The sequence below is a fragment of the Plecotus auritus genome (genome assembly GCF_963455305.1).
Source record: "Plecotus auritus genome assembly, chromosome: 8".
In the NCBI taxonomy this organism is placed as follows: Eukaryota; Metazoa; Chordata; class Mammalia; order Chiroptera; family Vespertilionidae; genus Plecotus; species Plecotus auritus.
The window spans coordinates 63,477,752-63,498,872 of NC_137782.1; the positions used below are offsets into that span (position 1 = coordinate 63,477,752).

At 41.4% G+C, this 21,121-nt stretch overlaps 1 protein-coding gene across 4 annotated transcripts in view; it reads right to left on the reverse strand.

Annotated features, from left to right (window-relative positions):
• Positions 1-2,129: 2,129 nt before the first annotated feature.
• The window catches only part of MAPRE1 (microtubule associated protein RP/EB family member 1), a 34,633-nt gene continuing 15,641 nt past the window's right edge, over positions 2,130-21,121 (reverse strand). For 2 of the 4 annotated variants that reach the window (XM_080685656.1, XM_080685657.1), the window contains exons 4-7: positions 19,992-20,199; positions 15,718-15,839; positions 10,299-10,451; positions 6,200-7,935 (exon numbers count right to left, since the gene is read on the reverse strand). In XM_080685656.1, coding sequence (XP_080541782.1) covers positions 7,879-7,935; positions 10,299-10,451; positions 15,718-15,839; positions 19,992-20,199 — 540 coding nt within the window. In that variant the 3' untranslated portion in view covers positions 6,200-7,878. Of the gene's footprint in view, positions 2,176-4,400; positions 4,711-6,199; positions 7,936-10,298; positions 10,452-15,717; positions 15,840-19,991; positions 20,200-21,121 lie in introns of those variants that run through there. The other 2 variants (XR_013961490.1, XM_080685658.1) reach the window with 2 other exon arrangements.

Below are 21,121 nucleotides of genomic sequence, written 5' to 3' on the forward strand. Positions count from 1 at the left end.
CATAGTTGGGACAGGAAAGGCACAGCAGCTCTCTTACTTAACATGTCCTCTGCGTGAGTGCCAATTCTTTGGAAAGAAGGCTACAAGAGCATTGTATGTGAGATGGGGGTCCTACAAATGCAGACTTTAGAGCAGGCCTGGACTTGGTACAGCATTATTCACTCGGTCCATGGCACAATACAGCAGGATAGGTTGGCCAAAGGTAAATCTCTTGGGGAATTTCAGGGAATTTCAACCAGAGACATGGAGTCTGGATTTAAAGATATCCAGCTAACTCGCATTTCATAGTGGCCTACATGTTACTGACATGTAACTGATCACCACACAAGACACTCCCCAGACCTATACCACAAAGAAGAACACCAACATACAGGAAAAATTTCTGCTTCCATTTCATCAATTAAGAAAAGATTTTGTCACATTGTAGAACACTAAAAGTAGAGTGGTTCAATGAAATGTCATAAAAAATACAGGTCTTTTAAATCAGTTTTACTAAACGAGGTCTTAATAAGCGAGGAGTGTTTATTTTTTAAAAACAAGGCTGATGGTCCGACATTTGACTGTTCACCAGTGTGGTGTGTGTTTTGGCTCAGTGCTTTCATTTCCAATTCAATGTTATCATTTCTACTTACAGCAGTTCCTGCATTTATCAATATTTTCATACAGGCTAACCATGCTAAATTCTGTCATAATAAATACACTTTTCCTTCCCTGGCACGAAACATGAGAAAAAGAGGAGAAATATTAAGATGCATTCTTTTAGGTAAGGAAAAGTTCAGAACACTCCCACCTAAAAAGAATGTAAATTTAAATAAAATTTAAAAAATAGGAGGGGAGGGCATTTGGAAGAAAAATGTCTCCCAGATAAACCTCTGCACAAAAGTAATCCTGAAAAAAAAGTTCCAAGTCCCACTTGAGATTAGTTCAGGCATCAACTGCCAATCCCAAGGAGATTCCGATCCCTAAGAGTGGAGATGGGATGCTGCCAGAGGGACAGCTGTACCTGCCTTAAGTCATCTGCCCCTACAGATTCTTACAAAGTAATTATCCAGCAAACCAATTATTCTCCTTCCATCCCCAGCGTGTGGTGCGAGGGCTGCAGGGAGGCAGAGACAGTTACCTGCTCCAGGGAAGGCACCTCCACTCCCCTCAGCAGCAATACCAATATTGTCCTCTCCAACTTTACCACTGTGGTTTTTAAAACATTAATACCTGTATTCTAATATACAATTATATGTTAATTATTCCTCAATAAAGTTTAAAAAACAAACTTATATCCTCAACTTTTATAGAATTTTTCAAAATTTGTAATATACAACTTGGTTTGCTGAATAGTTTGTAAGAATTTGTAGGGGCAGATGACTTAAGGCCAAAGGCAGGTAAAACTGTCCTAGAAATGGGTAGGAGATACTCTCCTGTTCAGACTTCGATCTCAGGCAAACATGTTAGCCAAGAACAGAGGCTTTTTCCTTTTTCAAACACAAACGAGATAGATTTCAAAATGCTGTAATTCAAGAAAAAAGGCAGATTCTCAATGTGGCTACTTACCTATCTCCTCCCCCCAAAAAAGAAAGAAAAGTACTTCTTAAAGATGGAGGTAAAGAGGGCAGAGAGTTAAAAATTCTTGGGAAATTTTTAAAAATAATTATTTCATTCGACATTGAATTATTATTTCATTTCTTATCCATTAAAAATTAATTGGCAGGGAGGTGCACACACAGGGACAAACTGGGACAGCCTAAAACTACCTGTAGTAAAACACACAAATAGTTTATTCCATTTTTTCAAGCAGCATTTAAAATATCAAAGTAAAAACAACAGTCATATATAATTACACATGGTTAATTCTCACACTATTTTGTAGAAAAACATATAAAATACCCCCCCCCCAAAATGGCAGTATCAGGTTAGAAACCTTTAGAATGCTAAAATCCAGAGGACCTTGAGGTATGCTTACAATCAAAATATATAAATGGGCCCTTTTAGAAGAAATATAAATAGCAACATGATAAAACAACTGTGAAGCAAGCAAGAGAAAAAAGAAATCTGAAGGTTACTCAAGCTTAAACTAGGATGAACCATGACAGACCTGGGTACAATACATCTAGATTCTTGCACTAAACGACGATTAGAGATGGATGTATTGGCAAAGCTCTCCCTGCAGTTTGCTGCAGCCTGCAGAAGGAAAGCCAAACATATTTGTTGAACCACTTGTTACTTCTCCTGTCAAAGCCTCTTCTTTCAGAGTCAAAACTTTTATTAAAACACAAAAGCTATACACTTTGCAATTTCATTGTCAATGAGAATTTTTTCAAAATTTCTAATGTAAAATGTATGTAGCTGATCCTGAGAAACACTGGCCTTTGAACCTAATTGTCCTTCAACTGATGAAAACTGGTCACCAGAGGCAACAATTGCCAGAACTAGGCACTCCCCGACTCTTTACTGGTCCAGTATCCTATTGGATTTTATAGACAGAAGTAATTTTTTCTGGCTCAGAAGGGAGGAAAGAGGAACCTTCTCACTGAGTCAATGAAAAGCTGTGTTCTGCAGACCAGGGATACAGGACCTGGAAGAGGACACTGTTTCAACTCCTGGTCCTTGGCCTCCTGACCATAAAAGTCTCCCTCATTCATTTTGGTAAAGGTCAGAGAAGGGCTCTAGCCACACGCTCCCGTTATATATTCTGTCTACCCACTTGTATGCTTATTTAACCTTGGACTTGACTTGTCTACACTACAAGTTGTGAATCATTCCTTAAGACTGAATCTTAGAAACACAACTCTGGTCCCAGTGGAAACTAGTAAAAGCCATAAAGCCAGCTTTGTTAAGACTTTCCCTGATGGACTGAATCTCACCTACCAGCTTCCCAAATCTCATTCTACCACCAAAACTGAAAGTTAAAGACATCAGTAAATAGAATAAATTACTCTTCCTCCTCTTCCTCATATCCATGTCCATCCTATCCCCACCAGTAGTAATTCCTGCAGACTGTGAAAACCAAAGTAAACCAGGAAAGAGTTAAGGGGTTAATTTTTTTTTTTTTTTTTTTGAGGTAAGACATAGAATTCCAAACTGCTGACAGATCACTTTGCAATTTTAAATCTCTCTCTTGATACAACGTTCTCTAGACTTTGGTGGCTAACCTGATTTGCTTTCAAATGGTCACAGGACAAAGATTTGCCTCTCTTCATCTGCAAAAATATGTCTGTGGAGGCTATCTTCTTTTTTGAAAATATATTTTTATTGATTTCAGAGAGAAAGGGAGAGGGAGAGAGAAACATCAGGGATGAGAGAGAATCATCGATCGGCTGCCTTCTGCATGCCTCATACTGGGGATCGAGCCTGCAACCCAGGCATATGCCCTTGACCGGAATTGAACCGGGTTCCCTTCAGTCCGCAGGCCAACGTTCTATCCACTGAGCCAAACTAGCTATGACTGTGAAGGCTATTTTCATTTTACATTTCAGAACCTCAGAGCCTCCAAAAAAAAAGAAAATACAGATTATTTAAATTTTTATACACACACACACACACACACACACACACACACACACACACACACTTAAAATCCTGGATTGAGGGGCCTAGAAATCCGACTCTACACTAGACCTGTTTACCTAGATAACCAAAATAATAAAGCTATCTGACTACAACCTCAGCAGAAAGTTTCTATGCTCCAAGAACTAAGGTAACATTACTTTCCAATTCAGATTAAGCCAAAAGGGAAACAGACCTTCACAAGTTATAACTGTGTAACAATCTGGCTTAAGTCTTCTTTGGGTTAATGGTTCTAACTATAGTTAAGTTCGATGTGAAAGTACAGAAACCCTCCCTGGGCTTTCTTTCAGACAAGGACTCTGCGTTCTCAGGTATATCCTCACAGGTGAAAACTATGCGAAAAAATACCAAGCATCAGAAATAAATATGAACTCATTTGGTTTTAAAATTTTATAACTGGAAAGTATGAATTCAAAAGTATGACATACTGCCCTAGCCAGTGTTGCTCAGTGGATAGAGCGTCGGCCTGCAGACTGAAGGGAACCCAGTTCAATTCCGGTCAAGGGCACATGCCTGGGTTGCAGGCTCGATCCCCAGTAGGAGGCATGCAGGAGGCAGCCAATCAATGATTCTTTTTCATCATTGATGTTTCTCTCTTCCTTCCCCTCTGAAATCAATACAAATATTTTTTTTAAATAAATGTTTAAAAAAAAAAGTATGACCTATTCACTTGAAATCAATAGCAACAGAGTCAGACCAGCAAAATGACTGGTCATTCACAAATACTGACCACAGGCTCTGGTTCAGCTTGCTTCAAAGCAATTACTCCCACTCTCTGTTAACAGTAGTCAGATTTAGGTCACCCACATACTTGCAAGCTAATTTGATAAAAATTGACCAGGCTTAATTCCTAGGTTTTATTTGTGGACTACAGTAAACTATGGTAAACATCACAAAAGGAGTTCCTCATTCCAAATCTTAAAAACAATCCTTAAAGAAAAACTTCTCTATTCTCTTTGGTTGTAGCAAAAGAAAATGCTTCCTTTCAAACATGGTATTATATTCTTAAGGAAAATATAATTTTTAAATCCATGAATCTTCATTTAAAAGAAAACAGATGAGTGTGTTTAGACCTTGATCTCACTTGGAAAAATGATGAAAATCATAGTCTGAAAAGTGAAAGGATCGAGGCTCATCAATACCACCAAGCTGAAAAAGAAACATTGAAAGGTCGTATTACTTATTTTACAAATACTCAAAGCCTATCTTAAGGAATCCTGATTTTTCAGGATACAAAAGCCTGCCCTAAGCTTTTCTGATCTAGAAACAGAATTTCAGATTGGATCTGAAGAACCCATGCAGGACCATCTAATGTCATAGTTGCTCTGTCAGCTCATTCTGATACCAAAAAGCACCCGGTGAGAGAAGCACTTCAACATCATCATCCCTGTTTGCAGGTCAGAACAAGAAGAGAGGTCAATCAGCTCAAAAGTCACAAAGCTAGGGAGCAACATAGAAGGACTAATCCACTTGCCTGCCCACCCCTGCCAGAATTAGACTTTAACTTGCAGGTATATATGTAAGGGCAAAGTACAGGTCTGAGAACTACATCAAGCCCAGGTCACCTGAGGTACATAGTAAAAGGCAGATTTTTAATGTCCTGACTTGAAATTTCTGGGTATGGACTGCAGAAATATGTTGTCAATCAAGTTCCCCAGGTGATCCTGAAGACCATCAGTTTGAGGACCACCAGCATGAATGAATCCTAAATCCAAGCCAGAAAACCATTTGTTTACCTATCCTCCATGCACCACAGAACTTGCCAAGCAAACCAAGCAGCTTATTCAAATTTATTGTACCAGTGACCTAACCTTAGTCACAGCAAAAGACTTTATGTGCCTCAGCCTAAAGATTCAGGTCAATGGACTTAGGTCAGAGGTACACAGTTTCAGCTTCACTCTTTCCAAGTTAACTTCTCAGTTGACATTACCCAACAGTATCTTCACAAACTCCATGCACTCCTGGAGGTATCTTCTTCTAGATTACCAACACATAACGTGTCAAATTCCTTCTGAAAATGCATACATAACACCATTAGCTTCTAGAGGAAGTAATGTGGGTGTAACCCTAGTCAAAATCATCAAGTTGGGTTTACATAGCATCCAAATTGTGGTAGGTACTCTAAGGATCATACAAAAAATTGCCCTCTACCCATTTAACTTATTTCATATTGAAAATGGGAGGAAGTCTTCTTTTGAATTCATTTCTTACAGGAGAGAATTTTAATAAGGAGAAAAAAATGGTGAAATTTTTCATGTTTATTTTATAGATTAAGATTGTGCTCCCGGCCTCTGAAATATACTTTCAAGAAAAAGAAAAAAAAAAAGTATCTCCTCATGGTCCTGCTGTATATCTCAGGAGGAAATAAACTAAAAAGACTATTTTCACAGGAGCTTGGCCAATCCTTGACTTCTGAAAGACCTCTCACAGTATTATAATTTACAACAGCAGGAGGCTGAAAAATATAATGTGAAGAATAGAGGGGAAGAAAGGAATAGGCTGAGAAATAAGCACATTTGAAAAACAGTAAAAGATTTTTAAAAGATCAATACTAATTTAAGAAAGAAGTATCAGTACCTTATCATTTGAACCTAAAAGAACACATACCAGGGCAAGACAAATTTCAGAAGACATGACACTCTTGAAATACAGAATTTTATTTAGAAACTGCTTAAAGTAGGAAAAAAAAAAAAAAACCCTGTCAAGAAAGACCAGGTGGAAAATAGGTTCCCAATAAAATGGAATTTTAGGGCAACAAAAGTCTAAAGGCCACAAAAGAGAAATAGCACCACTGTTATTTGAACAATGGCTAGTTACTTGCATTTTTGGCATTGTTAATCACTGAATCTGGGTTTCTCTCTGAATTTCACACAGAGCATGCACTACACAACAATTTATTATAAAATACCTGCTTTCTACACACATTTTAGACAAACTACCACCAACAAATCAATACAATTACATCAGGGGCTGAACAAGCTCAGTAGTGGGTGACACACATTTTGCAGAATTCTGCCAAACAAAGGAACTGAATAGGCTGTAAGCAAAGCAAATTAGGGGTGTTAAGGAATGAAATAGTTTAAATATTAATAATTAATTCAGACATGGTACTGTATTTTCTGCAAAAGAAACTTAACATTTAGTAACACGCTAACAAATTTTATCTCCAAAGAGATTAGTGCACTGGCAAAGTATTCTGATAACAGTGGAGGGCTGTGGACAGCAGGTACCAAAAACACCCAGCCTTGCAGATCTCAAGGTAGCAATGGCCTTCACTGATCACTCCCTTTGTTAGAAGTCCAAAAGGAACTTGCAGCATGATCACCTGCCTGCTGAACTTTCACTCTAAGCAGCAAACTTTAAGGAGCCAAAGAGGAGTCCCCAGTGGGCAAGGGATGCAGAAAAACATGTTAAATGTAAACTTAAAAGACAGCAAAATGGGACACAAACCCCCATTCAAATCCCAGAAATGTGGGCAAGTTCCCAAAAGTAGTTGTTAGATTTTAAAACTGAACACACCTCATTTCCCAAAAACACAATACACAAATTTCAGGGGTAACTGGAAAAATCATCAGAGAAATGCTCAATGAATATCAAGCTATTCAACTCAAATATCTCAGGGCTGAAACATACCCTCTATTCATTCAGCCAACAATGCCTCTTGCTTCTTAGCAGAGATGCAATTTGTCAAGGACACCAAATGGCTTTAGAGAGCAACATTTTAAATTTTCCTTCTGGTCCAAGGTTAGGCCTATGAAGATTCAAGCAGCCCTGCAAGGCCTGTGAACAGCAAGTTCCAAAGGTCCCAAGGTCTGGCCCTTCCTTCCCAGACACAAGGGCAACACACAAACTCTCCTGTCAGGTTAAAATTTATATTTTAAAATATGCAAACGTAATTTAAATACTCTTAAGGCATTCATTTATTAAAACGTTCTCTGCCAAGATTTCACATTAGCTTAAAATTAAAATCAGTCTTTACATTTCACTACTGAGGTATCCACCTCAGTGTATAACATAAAAACACCTTCTCCAGCAATCAGTGTTACCAGCATCCATATGGTGAGCCCATGGTCAGCCTCTTTGTTCCCTAAGTGAACCAACTAGATGTTAATACTGCTCTGCTACAAGGTAAAAGCTCCTAACTCAAACTTATTGAAAAAAGAGTGAAACTTCTGCAAAGTGCACTTTAAGAAGAGGTACTTTTTGCTTATGAAAAGAAACCAGTGAGTCCTCTAAAAATAATAAAAGGGAGTATTTTACAGTTAAGCACATGATTTGGAGTGAAGAATTCGGATGTTGCTCTGCTGGTCCAAGCTGTTAATACTCTTCTTGTTCCTCTTGTGGGCCCCCTTCATCAGGTATCACAAAGCCTTCCTAAAATAGGAAAATGAGAGGGAAAGCTATTACTCAACAGTAAATGATCAGCTTCTAATGTGGGTTCACTTTCCTCAAATTTAAAGTCCTGCCTCTACCCACACTTGGCATTTAATGGCATAAGGCCAGGGGACCTCTATTTTACTCCTTAGGCAGAGGAATCACATCTGACAAAATACAAACACTGAGCACAATCAAATGGTGATGGACGTGTATACATTGGCTTGATTATGATGATGATTTCACGTCAAGTTGTACTTAAATATGTACAGTTCATTATGTCAATTCTACTTCAATAAGACTGTTTTTAAAAAAAAGTTAGCCTGGCTGGTATGGCTCAGTGGTTGAGTGTCAACCCAGGTCATGGTTGATTCCTGGTCAGGGCACATGCCTGGGTTGTGGGCTTGATCCCCGGTAGGGGGTGTGCAGGAGGCAGCCAATCCGTGATTCTCTCTCATGATTGATGCTTCTACCCCTCTCTCTCCCCCTCTCCCTTCCTCTTTTTGAAATTAAAAAAAAAAAAAAAAAAAAAACCATGAAAAAAAGTTACCCTCAATAATCCCTAAGGTCATCATAAATTTCAGTACTACCATCACCACTCAATAAACTGTCTATAGGCAGCTTTTCCTTTATACATTCCTTCGACTGCATTTAGAAACCATGCCTGCTATGTAGGAGTGTTGTGGGTGTTTTAAGTGTTTACACACAAACATGTCTGTACAAAAATAGCTGCAAGACTGACCCAACACTAGTATCATGGGAAATCAGATTTGGGGCTCCCACTTCACACCAGCTCTAGGGCATTCTGGCATATACTAATGGCTACAGTAACATAAAAATTAGACTTCCCACCCTAGCTGGTTTGGCTCAATGGATAGAGCATCAGCCTGCGGACTGAAGGGTCCCAGGTTCGATTCTGGCCAAGGGCACATGCCTGGGTTGTGGGCTCAATCCCCAGTAGGGGTCATACTGGAGGCAGCCAATCAATGATTCTCTCTCATCATTGATGTTTCTATCTCTCTCTCTCTCTCCCTTCCTATCTAAAATCAATAAAATATATTTTTTTAAAAATTAGACTTCCCTTCAACCATCATCTTATTTTTTTTTTTAACAAATCTCTATGGCCAAATTTACTTAAGATATGACTCAAGTAAAATAATACTCAAAAAATAAAATTAAATTAATACTCAGACTAGAACAAGAACCCCTATCCTCATCTTTGTCTTCATTATCTGGCACAGAGCAAACCTGAAATAAGAATTTATTTAACAAATTATTCACTTTTCAGTCATTTTAATCCCTCAAATTCACTTGACATGTTTGGAGAACAGTATTGATAACAGCATGTACCTTATATCTGTACTAGTATGCCTCATATATACTACAAAGTACTTAGACATATACTATAGAACTTGCTAGGAATGCAAAAAATTATAATATAGCCACTAAACAGTGGATACATCACTAAATCGAAGAAACATCAGTCTTCCCTGGTCAGCTAATATAATATCAGCAGATTCAGCCAGCCAACATGACTCAGAGGTTGAGTGTAGACCTATGAACCTGCAGGTCATGGTTTGATTCCCAGTCCAGGCACATGCCTGGGTTGTGGGCTCAATCCCCAGTGGGGGCCATACAGGAGGCAGTTGAGCAATGATTCTCATCATTGATGTTCCTATCTCTCTTTCCCTCTCCCTTCCCCTCTGAAATCAATAAAAATATATTAAAAAATATATATATATACACACACACACACGTATATATACATATATATATATATATACGTGTGTGTGTGTGTGTGTGTGTGTTTATGTATATGTATGTATCAGCAGATTTGGCTGTGTAAACACATAGATTCCCAATAAACCTGACCACAAAGCACTTTGAGGAAATGGAATCAGACACAATCTTGGGAGGGAGGAACAAAGGTACACTGACAGCTGTGGGCAGCACACACAAAAAAGGAGCCATGCGCCTGGTTCTCCAGAGCATGCAAGGGGCCCTGATAAAATGGAGGCAGCAACTCAGGCTGAGAGTTCTAAGCTGCAGGGTGTGGAGGGGATGGTGCAGCATGATCATTTGGTGGCACTCATCACCTATCAGTAGCCACAAACTATAGAAGCAGGGCAAACCAGCCACCTATTTCTTCCTATTCCTGCCTCAAGGGCTCACAGACCTCACGGCAAAGGCTGAAGCTGGCAGAAGTGCCCTCTGGCTGACTTTGAAGAGTCAAAGATGAAGTCCTTTGTGAATGCTATGCTGGAACTTGACAAGCATCAGCACTGAGTTTGCCAAAACCAACCAGATAAAATTCACTTTCTCATAGGTGGCAAAATGGCAAATATCCTCATGTCAAAACGTACATCTGTGGCATAGAGAATGTCCACAATCCTCTGCAATACAGGGTTGTTTTCCCCCTCGTTCTCCTGGCAAATCAATTCAATGTTCCTTAGCTTTCCAAAGTAGAAATCTCTTTCTTTCTCCAAGTCTTCGACAGTAAGTTTCAATACGTTGACCTGCACAAGACATTAAGAAGGGTGAGAAACTTGGCATTCATGTACCAGTAACATATCAGGCAAACATCTAACCCAAAAGGAGATGTGTCTTTCATAAAATTCTCTAATATGGACAAAAGCCCATTTCAGTTTAGTATCAATTTCTCCAGCCCCAGATAAATAACATGGGCTTGTTCATGGCCACCTTAAATATAATAATTCTCACAAAATGGCAGATACCTCCATGAACATTCAGGAACTTCTTAGGGATTGAGAAAAGATCTAGGAGAAGAAACTATGGGAGCCTGAGACAAATATAGAAGCAAAATCCACCCCACCAGGACTCAATCATAAATTGAGTCCTTTCCATTGGTCAATCAAGTTCATATATTTTTGCATGTGGAGGTCAATGGAAACAGAGGGTCTGGTCCAGGGGACAGGGTAGAAATGGCAAGCCAGGAGGGGAAGACTAGTTAAAGATGACTAATACTAGCCAAAGACAGCTAGGACTTAGGGAGGCCTGGGCACAGAAAACTCAATGGTTTTTCCCTTCCAACCCTCCTGTCTATTTGGGGGAGGGGGATCCTTAACTCAAAAGAAAAACATCTGTGGAGTGTCCTGGCACCTGTCTCTCTCTGAAGAGTCTGAAAAAGGAGAGAAGATAGCGGAGGTAGGGAACAAACCCCACCACATTCCACTGCTAGCTCCCTCCTTTGAGCATTTCATCTGCTCACCACACATGCAGCAGGAGCTTCTAGGAGCTCCACTGAGGGGCTCTCATTTCCACAAAGGGACAATAAAGAAATCAATCTCAGTGCTTAGGCCAGACTCTTAACTAGCCAAGAGTAATAAAAGTCATAACAATTCTCCCGGTCCTTTATGTATTTTAAGCATGGTGCAGCTTCATTCCAGTATATTTAAATCTATGACATGTGAATTCACTTTAACTCTCACTAAATGTAAATTACAAGGCTTACCGTGCAGCATAAAATCCTCATGGAACTTACAGGATAGGGGCACATGGAAAACCAAGCCAAGAAATCAAAGGTAAAGCAGATGGGAACAATTTGGGTAGCAGGGAATCTGAGAGCCAGAAGGCACTACAGAAATCTAGTCTGAACTCACAGCTGCAAAAACTGAAGTGAACAGCTGATCTAGCTTCCCTACAGCCTGATGAAGAAGCATGACAAAACCAAAGGGATCAGTACTGCCCCTATCTAGTTCCCCCTTCATAACCTGCAGTCAAGAATCATCCAGAGTTGTGGAGCAGGTGACTAGAACCAGCAAGACCATTCTATCAAAGACTTCTTTTTAATTTCAGAGAGGAAGGGAGAGGGAGAGAGAGATAGATAGAAACATCAATGATGAGAGAGAATCATTGATTAGCTGCCTCCTGCACACCCCCACTGGGGATCGAGCCCACAACCCGGGCATATGCCCTTGACTGAAATCGAACCTGGGACCCTTCAGTCTGCAGGCCGACGCTCTATCCACTGAGTCAAACTGGCTAGGGCTATCAAAGATTTAATGTTAATGTTCATCATAAAAGGCCTGAACAGACCACATCAGAAAAATCAAGAAATACCTTTATCAACCACAAAAATCACTTTTTAAAATAAGTGAAAGTTTCAATAAAGTACTACCATTACCCATAGCCAGATTACACTAAACTGTTCAAAAACAAGATAAACAAAAACAAAAAAAAAAACTAAATTGTCCATTTCCCCCAATTCTCCCCACCCCTGCTTTTAACTGCTGCCGGTTGCCTTTCCTTAAACTATCAGTAAGCCCCAAAGTGCAATACAAAAAGGGAGAGAAGGGCAAGAGTTGACCAACCCCAGCAATAGGAAGCTGCCTTGGATCTTCAGCTGCAAGACCCAAAAGCCTGGGAAGAGGCCTTCTAATCACATTACTGACCAAGAAGGAAAGGGAAACCAAAAGACTTTAAAAAGGTATGCTGGCTCATGTTTCACTAGTGCCTCCCTCACAAATCATTAAAACCTTCTCTAGCCACCGAAACCGGTTTGGCTCAGTGGATAGAGCGTTGGCCTGCGGACTGAAAGGTCCCAGGTTCGATTCTGGTCAAGGGCACGTACCTTGGTTGCAGGCACATCCCCAGTGGGAGGTGTGCAGGAGGCAGCTGATCAATGTTTCTCTCTCACTGATGTTTCTAACTCTCTATCCCTCTCCCTTCCTCTTTGTAAAAAATCAATAAAATATATTTTTTAAAAAACCTTCGCTGGCCTACACATCATCCAGGGCACCGGAACCCAGCCTTCTGGGCCCCACCTATAAGACCAAAGCAGCGTTCCTCCTCACTATCACTCAGTAACTACGATTCCACAAGAAACACTCAGAAGTACACACTATGTCACTTGACACTCCTCTAAATGCTTCTTTATGAGGTTATTAAAAATCTGTGGCTACTAATCAATGTTACTCTTAGAACATTCTCTTGTAGTAAAGTAATAGCTAATCACTTCTTGGCTTTTTGGCTAAGATCAAGTGTAAAGTAATAGCTATAATCTAAGAAGCCCCAAGAAGAATGCTTAGGACTTGCACTGGCCAATTTGGCAGCTATGAGCCACACGTGGCTATCTAAGCCCTTGAAATGTGGGCTTCCAAATGTAAAACATCTCATTCATAATTATTTATATTGATTATGTCAGAATGATATTTTGGATATATGGGGTAATGTGTTATTAGAGTTAATTTAACCTTGTTTCTTTTTTACCTTTTTTAATGTGGCTATCAGAAAATTTCAAATTATGTATGTGCCTCACATTTCTGGTTCACATTCTGTTTCTACTGAACAGTGTTGCTCTAGAATAAAATCAAATAAAGGTAAATTTCTCCAGAATGACTTAAGAATGTGGAATTGCTGCAAATCTCCCAATGATATGAACACTACAAGGTAATTTGTATAGAATAGACTCTTCTCTTATCCTAACAAACTCATCTGGCTCTATTTCTCCTATTGGTCATAACCCCAGACCTCCACACCTTTGTTAGGGCCACAAATTCAAATATTTTCAGGGGCCAGAAAGTTCATGTAATGAACCAAGGGAGTAACAGGGTGTGGGAAAGCCTTTGGCAACCTAGAGAGAAGCTAAAATCCTTTATATTAAAAAAAAATTTTTTTAATTAAAACCCTGTGCAGCCCGCCAAAACCGGTTTGGCTCAGTGGATAGAGCGTCAGCCTGCAGACTGAAAGGTCCCGGGTTCGATTCCGGTCGGGGGCATGTAACTTGGTTGCGGGCACATCCCCAGTGGGAGGTGTGCAAGAGGCAGCTGATCGATGTTTCTCTCTCATCGATGTTTCTGACTATCTATCCTTCTTCCTTCCTCTCTGTAAAAAAAATCAATAAAATATATTTAAAAAAAAATAAAATAAAACCCTGTGCAGCCCTAGCTGGTTTGGCTCAGTGGATAAGCATTGGCCTTGGACTGAAGGGTCCCAGGTTCAATTCCAGTCAAGGGCACATACATGCCTGGGCTATGGGCTCTATCCCCAGTGGGGATCGTGCAGGAGATGGCCAATCAATGATTCTCTCTCATCACTGATATTTCTATCTCTCTCTCCCTCTCCTTTCCTCTCTGAAATCAATAAAAAAATATGTATTAAAAAAAAAAAAAACCAATCCTGTGCAGACGAAAATATTTCTGAGACAGGGCTGAACCAGCTGAGTATGAGCTGGGTTCAAATCCCAGCTCAGGTTACTTAACCTCTCCGAGCCACACTATCCTTATCTGTAAAACCTTATAGGGCTAATGTAAAAGTGAAATTAAAGTGCTTAATAACATAATGGCATGTGCACTCTAAAAGTGTGAACTATTTTTGGTTTTGCTATTAACGTTCGAGTATTCCATACAGCGTATTAACACTGGTGTACTTATTTCATACGCAAAATATTTTATTTCTGTGAACTTTTAAAAAACACTTCAAGACCTATCTCACTGTATCAAGACAAGGAACAGGAACCATAATAACCACAACTGCCATTACTCTATTTATCCCAACACCATTCCAGGCACCTGACATAACATCAGCTCATGGAATCCACTCAACTATCGTGAGCAAAGTATGATGAGCCCACTTCACAGGAGGCAGTAAGTTCAGAGAGATTACCCTCCTTGCTCCAAGTGGCAGAGCCAGGATAGTCCTCAAATCTATGCATCCCAAAGCCTGTGCTCCCTCATACAGGACACCAGCTGCGCCTCTGCCTCTTCTCCTGAGGGTTTGAGATCAGCCTTGTGCTGGTCACCCAGTCTCACCACTAATAACCCTCACTCTGTTTTTCTGAGACTGCTTCCTGTGTACATCCAGGCCTGAAAACCAACAGTTACAGGGAAGTCTCCTTAGTCTCCAGAACTTCTACACTTCAGTGACAGCACCCAGAGGGGATGCTCAAAGCAGCCACACTAATGGGGCTGGTGACCCAGTCACCTTGACACTCCTCAGGCACCTAGGACCATGAGCCACATGCAAATTAGGGAATAAATTAAAAAACATGATCTTTGGGCAGGCTTTTCTATCCTGGTTTCCAAGGTGCAGGGACTGGGTCAGGATTAACATGAAGTTGTGACCCCCAGGTTTTAGGATGTGGCTTTTGGGAAAGTAAAAGAGTCCAACCTCAAATTCACTAAGATGACAAAGCATCACAATTTTAAAACTGGGGTTAATCAAGAGAATCATTCAAAAGCAAACAAACTAACTACCAGGATTAGTGAGAAAATGTTTAAAAATCTAAAATTTGTTCTGATCCATAGACCTGACATGTATCTTCAGGATATTAATTAATCCTAAAGAAGACATTTCAAACCACTGACCTATTAAGAACAGAAGAATAGGCTTTTCATTATCAGTTCCACTCTCAACTTGGATTTCAGCAGAGAAACTGTAAAATCCTTTTTTAAATATTACTCAGAAAGAAAAATCTCCTTTATCTTTCTCAGAGCAAAAAACTCAAGATACTCTGAATCCCACGGAATCCTAACAGCATTCCAGCAACAGGATTCTACTGTATAGGTGGGTTTCGAAACTAAGACATAGGTTTCTGTCACACCAACAGATCTCAGAAATGCCTGACACCCCTCTTCTACCTCCACACTCACACTGCTCCCCACATAGCACCTGACAGGCTCACACATGTCAGCACGATGACTGTTTCAGCAAGCAGACCAAGTGGGTCTTGCTACAAGAACACGAACAAGCCTTTTCTGGCTAGTGCAGCAAGTATCCTTTCCACCGACAGGACTCCAGTCTGGGATAACAGGAGGGACCTACCTGCTGCATCAGTTCAGCTGCTTCATCGTCCCCATTGCCCACACCAGGATTCTTTCGCACCACACCTGGGCCAGCCTTAGGAGTTGCAGTAGTTCTGTGTGTCGCAATGGGCCTCTGTGGAGCTGAGAGAAGATCAGGTTTTTTTTAGAGCAGAAATTTCAAAACCAAAAAGAACCTGCCAGCCCTGGCCAGGAGGTTCAGTTGGCCAGAGCATCAGCTGTACACCAAAAGGTTTCCAGTTTCATTCCCAGTTGAGGCACATATGGGAGGCAACCAATCAATGTTTCTCTCTCCCTCCCTTTCTTTTTTTTTTTTTTTTTTTTTAATATATTTTTATTAATTTTTTACATAGAGGAAGGGAGAGGGATAGAGAGCCAGAAACATCGATCAGCTGCCTCCTGCACACTCCCTACTGGGGATGTGCCCACAACCAAGGTACATGCCCTTGACCGGAATCGAACCCGGGACCCTTGAGTCCGCAGGCCGACGCTGTACCCACTGAGCCAAACCGATCAGGGCTCTCCCTCCCTTTCTCCCTCTCTCTAAAATCAATAAACATATCCTCGAGTAAGGATTAAAAAAAAAACAACAAAAAAAAACACCAGATGACAAGAGGAGGCTGTGACCAACTTCCCTTCACAGTAATGCAGGGACCCAATGTGGAGAGCCCGGCATGTATGACAATACCCCTAAGTTTGCCCAAAGTGGTTTTTTATCCTTGTAGCAAAGTACCAATTTTAGCCACAATCTTTTGTGCTGGGAGTAAGTCCTCCTATGAGGTCTTTTTGTTGCTGTGGTGAATAGATCATCTGAAAGAGGCACACACAGTTGATGTACCTTAATCCAATTCCAACCAAATCCACCAGCAGGGCAGCTTCATGGCACAAAAGCAAACTTCATACCAGTAGTGAGCTCACAGTTCCAGCTGTTGCTCTGCACTCACAGTTCCCCACCTGGAAAGTAAGATGCCTCCTAACTCAGAACTTCAGACTCCTTGTATTGGAAGAGCGGGGTGGTAGAGACTGCTCTTACAAGTAATTACTTCAAAGCCCATATCTTGCTCACCTTTTAGAAGGTGGTTAGGAGAGAAAAGGAGCACAGTGACCAGGATTTACAAATTTCTCTCAGTGGTAGTAGCCGAAAGCAGATAAGGAGAAAGTAGTAAAGACTGGGCTACCTTACGGCAAATGTATTGTTCATGATTTTATTCATTCATTCAGCAATCATTCTGGAAAGCTTGTACATTATGCCAGACTTAGAAATATCTGATTTTCCTAACACCCCCAATTATTCAATAGGCATTTCCTCTGGATGATCTCTAGTATCATCTCAAGTATGTTTATCACTAATAAGTTTATCCCAAAGACTAAATGCTTAATGCAAGTCTCCACTTGCCTGTTAGCCACATCTGAAATATGAAATGCGCAGGTTTATCTATGCAGTTCCCCATTCTAAGTAGCTAAGAAATAAAAGTACTTGGAGAAATCAGAACTTTCATATACTCTGCTGATGGTAATGCAAAATGGCTCAGCCACTTTGAAAAACAGGTTATTTCTGCAAAACGTTAAACAGAGTTACCATATGACCCAATAATTATGCTCTAAGAGTATATACTCCCAGATCTATACCCAAGAGAAATGAAAACACATGTCTACAAAGAAACTTGTATAGGAATGTTCACAGCAGCATTATTCATAATAGCTAGTGGAAATAACACAAATAATCAACTGATGAATAAATAAAAATGTGGTCTAGTCATACAATGGAATACTATTCACCCATAAAAAGGGATAAAGAACTGATACATGCTACAAAATGGATAAATGTTGAAAACATGCTAAATGAAAAAAACCAGACACAAAAGACACATATTCTATGATCCCTTTTATATCAGACAGATGGATCAGCCTCTTTCTCAAGGTATAATGGGACCTTAACTGATATTCTTGAAAAGGAGGCATTAGCATCTGTAGAACATCCACCCTGCCCCCAAAGTATAGGTATCCTATCTATCCTATCTAATAAAAGAGTAATATGCAGATTGACCATCACTCAAACACACAAGATGGCTGCCCCCATGTGGACCCAAGATGGCCAGCAGGGGAGGGCAGTTGGGAGGGACCAGGCCTAAAAGGGAGGGCAGTTGGGGCGATCAAGCCTGCAAGGGAGGGCAGTTGGGGGTGACCAGGCCGGCAGAGGAGGGAAGTTGGGGGCAACCGGGCCTGCAGGGAAGGGCAGTTAGGGGGGACCAGGCCTGCAGGGGAGGGCAGTTAGGGGTGACCAGGCCTGCAGGGGAGGGCAGTTAGGGGCAAACAGGCTGGCAGGGAGCAGTTAGGCATCAATCAGGCTAGCAGGGGAGTGGTTAGGGCAGCCGTGGGCAAACTACGGCCCGCGGGCCAGATCCGGCCCGTTCGGCTGTTCTATCTGGCCCACGGAGCCAAAAGAGCGGAGGGTTCTCTTGCTCTCCCCTCGCTCTTTTACTTTGAATTTATATTAGTTCACACAAACACTCCATCCATGCTTTTGTTCCGGCCCTCTGGTCCAGTTTAAGAACCCACTGTGGCCCTTGAGTCAAAAAGTTTGCCCACCCCTGGGTTAGGGGGTGATCAGTCTGGCAGGCAGAAGCGGTTAGGGGCAATCAGGTGAGCAGTTGGGAGCCAGCAGTCCTGGATTGTGAGAGGGATGTCCAACTGCCCGTTTAGGCCCGATCCTACTGGGATCGGGCCTAAATGGGCAGTTGGACATCCCTCGAGGGGTCCCAGATTGGAGAGGGTGCAGGCTGGACTGAGGGACACACACCCCCATGCATGAATTTCATGCACCGGGCCTCTAGTCTATACTAATAAAAAGGCAATATGCAAATTGGTCAGGATGCCCTCACAGTAACGACTGAACAGCAGGCTGCATGGGGTGACAAGGCCGGCAGGGGGGTTAGTGAGGGATGACCAAATGACTGAACAGCAGGCTGCATGGGGCAACCAGGCCGGCAGCGGGGTTAGTGAGGGACGACCAAACGACTGAACAGCAGGCTGCGTGGGGCGAGCAGGCCGGCAGTGGGGGCAGTGAGGGGCGAGCAGGCCGGCAGAGGGGGCTAGTAAGGGGTGACCAGGCCAGCAGGGGGGGGCAGTTGGGGATGACCAGGCCAGCAGCGGGGGCAGTTGGGGGTGACCAGACCGGCAGGAGGGGGAGGGGGAGTTAGGGGCGAACAGGCTGGCAGAGCAGGGCAGTTGGGAGCAACTAGGCCGGGGGGGGGGGGGGGGGGGAGAGACAGTTAGGGGCGACCAGGCCGGCGCGGGGAGAGAGGCAGTTAGGAGCGATCAGTACGGCAAGCAGAGGTGGTTAGGGGCGATCAGGCAGGCAGACAGGTGAGCAGTTAGGAGCCAGTGGTCCCGGATTGTTAGAGGGATGTCCGACTGCCAGTTTAACATCCCGACTGCCGGTTTAGGGGATCGGGCCTAAACCAGCAGTCAGACATCCCCCAAGGGGTCCTGGATTGGAAAGGGTGCAGGCTGGGCTGAGGGGACCAGGGTGACTGACAGATAATTTTTATGAATGTGCACAAATTTCATGCACCGGGCCTCTAGTATTCTATAAATATGCTACTACAAACACATTTTGGGAAACCTCCAGGCCAAGACTTTTTAGAGAAGGTCTCTGAAAAACAGCCCCCCACCCCCACCCCTGCCTCCCAGATTCTGCTGGCATCACAGCAAGCCAAAGCCACTTAACAGCTAAAGTTCTTGGGAGGGCAAGGAAGCTGTAAGTAATGTACAGGAAGATGATCTGCAGACAAAATAATGATGCAGAGAGCCAAGAACAGTCCCTGAGAGACCTAGAAAGCTCCTTCACTTCCTGGGAACTCAGGTCTTACTGTTATTGGGCTCTGTATAATGTCCTTGTGTTCGAAGCTCTTTTATGTGAGTTAACCTGAAGAGTTTCTACTCCATACAACTAAAGAGCCTTGGCAAAACTGCATACAGTAACTCGTCCACGCCTCAAAAGCAACTCTCTGGGGCACATATTCAAATTCCTGTTTTATATAGAAGGAAACTATAGGGCAGGTCAAGTAGCTCACACAGGGTTACAGAGTCCTAAAAACAACCACAGATCAGCCTGATGCCACATTCCATGGTCTTGCCACATGGCCGTGACTAGGCTTATCCTTAAGCTCCCTAAGCCTATGGTTACTCAAAAATTCTGGTTAAATGTTGAATGAATGAATAAATACCTGCAAAACTATTATTTGGAATTGATATTTCTGTATGGTTTTTTACCTGCAGTGCTAGAACTGAGAGGTTTCTTCGGTTTGTTCATAGCTGGAGCAACAAGGGAGGGAGCCACTGCAGTTTCTTGACCTTGTCTGGCAGCTACAGGGTCATAGTCTTTTCCATCATAGTTTGCATCAAAAAACTTCTTGAACCACTGAACAAATTCAAAATTGTCCTGAAACTTTCCTTTTACTAATCTGTCCACAGGAATTATCTGCAAAGAAACACCAAGACTGTTTAGCGCAAAGCAAGAGGCTTTTGGAAAGTGTCAAATATGTCAATGCATCAGTCAGTATAAAGCTCTGCCTGCCAAGGAAAAAAAATATAGTTTAGAGGCAAGAACTTACTATAAAATAAGCCCCTGAATGTTTATAGAGCAAATTTTACCCAGTTTGCCTTCCACAGAATAGTTCCACCTACCAAGCTCCCTCCAAGTCCATCAAAAGGAATCAGAAATGCAAATGGAACAAGTATATACAAGTCCCATACACAATTCCAAACACATCCTAAAACATGTCATTCCACTATAAAAAGTAAGTCTCCTGTGTAACTTGCATGGCCACAGTGCCTGTCATAAAGTATAAAATCCAGAGCATAAACTAACCATAGGTATCAATAATAAACTGTGTTAAAAAAAATTGTCTTAAAAGTAGGTCAAGACACAAAATCAGTCTTAGGACAGATTTCTACAAAATGGTATATTTTTCAAGTAATTCCAATCCTATTAAAGCACACTTTAAGGATTCTATAAGTTTTGTTATTATACAAGAATACTGTGTTATCAGATATTACTTCAAGTCATTGGACTACTAGCCAGAGTTTACGTTCAAGGATTCCAGTTGCAATGGTATTTTTATAAATAATATATGTAATAATCTGTACTATATCCATCCCTCTGAGCAAATAAATATAAAATTACTTTGTACGGGGTAGAGGTATAGCAGAAACAAAACTAGACATGAGTAGATAATTGTTGAGGTACATGGGGATCAATGCACCATACTCTTTTTTACTTTAGAAATTTACCTTATTCAAAAAAATTTAAATTCTTCAAAAAGAAGATAAATTACTGTATATAATAAGCTGCATCTAGTTACACTATGCCTGGTAACTAAATGATATTCTTACAATACACA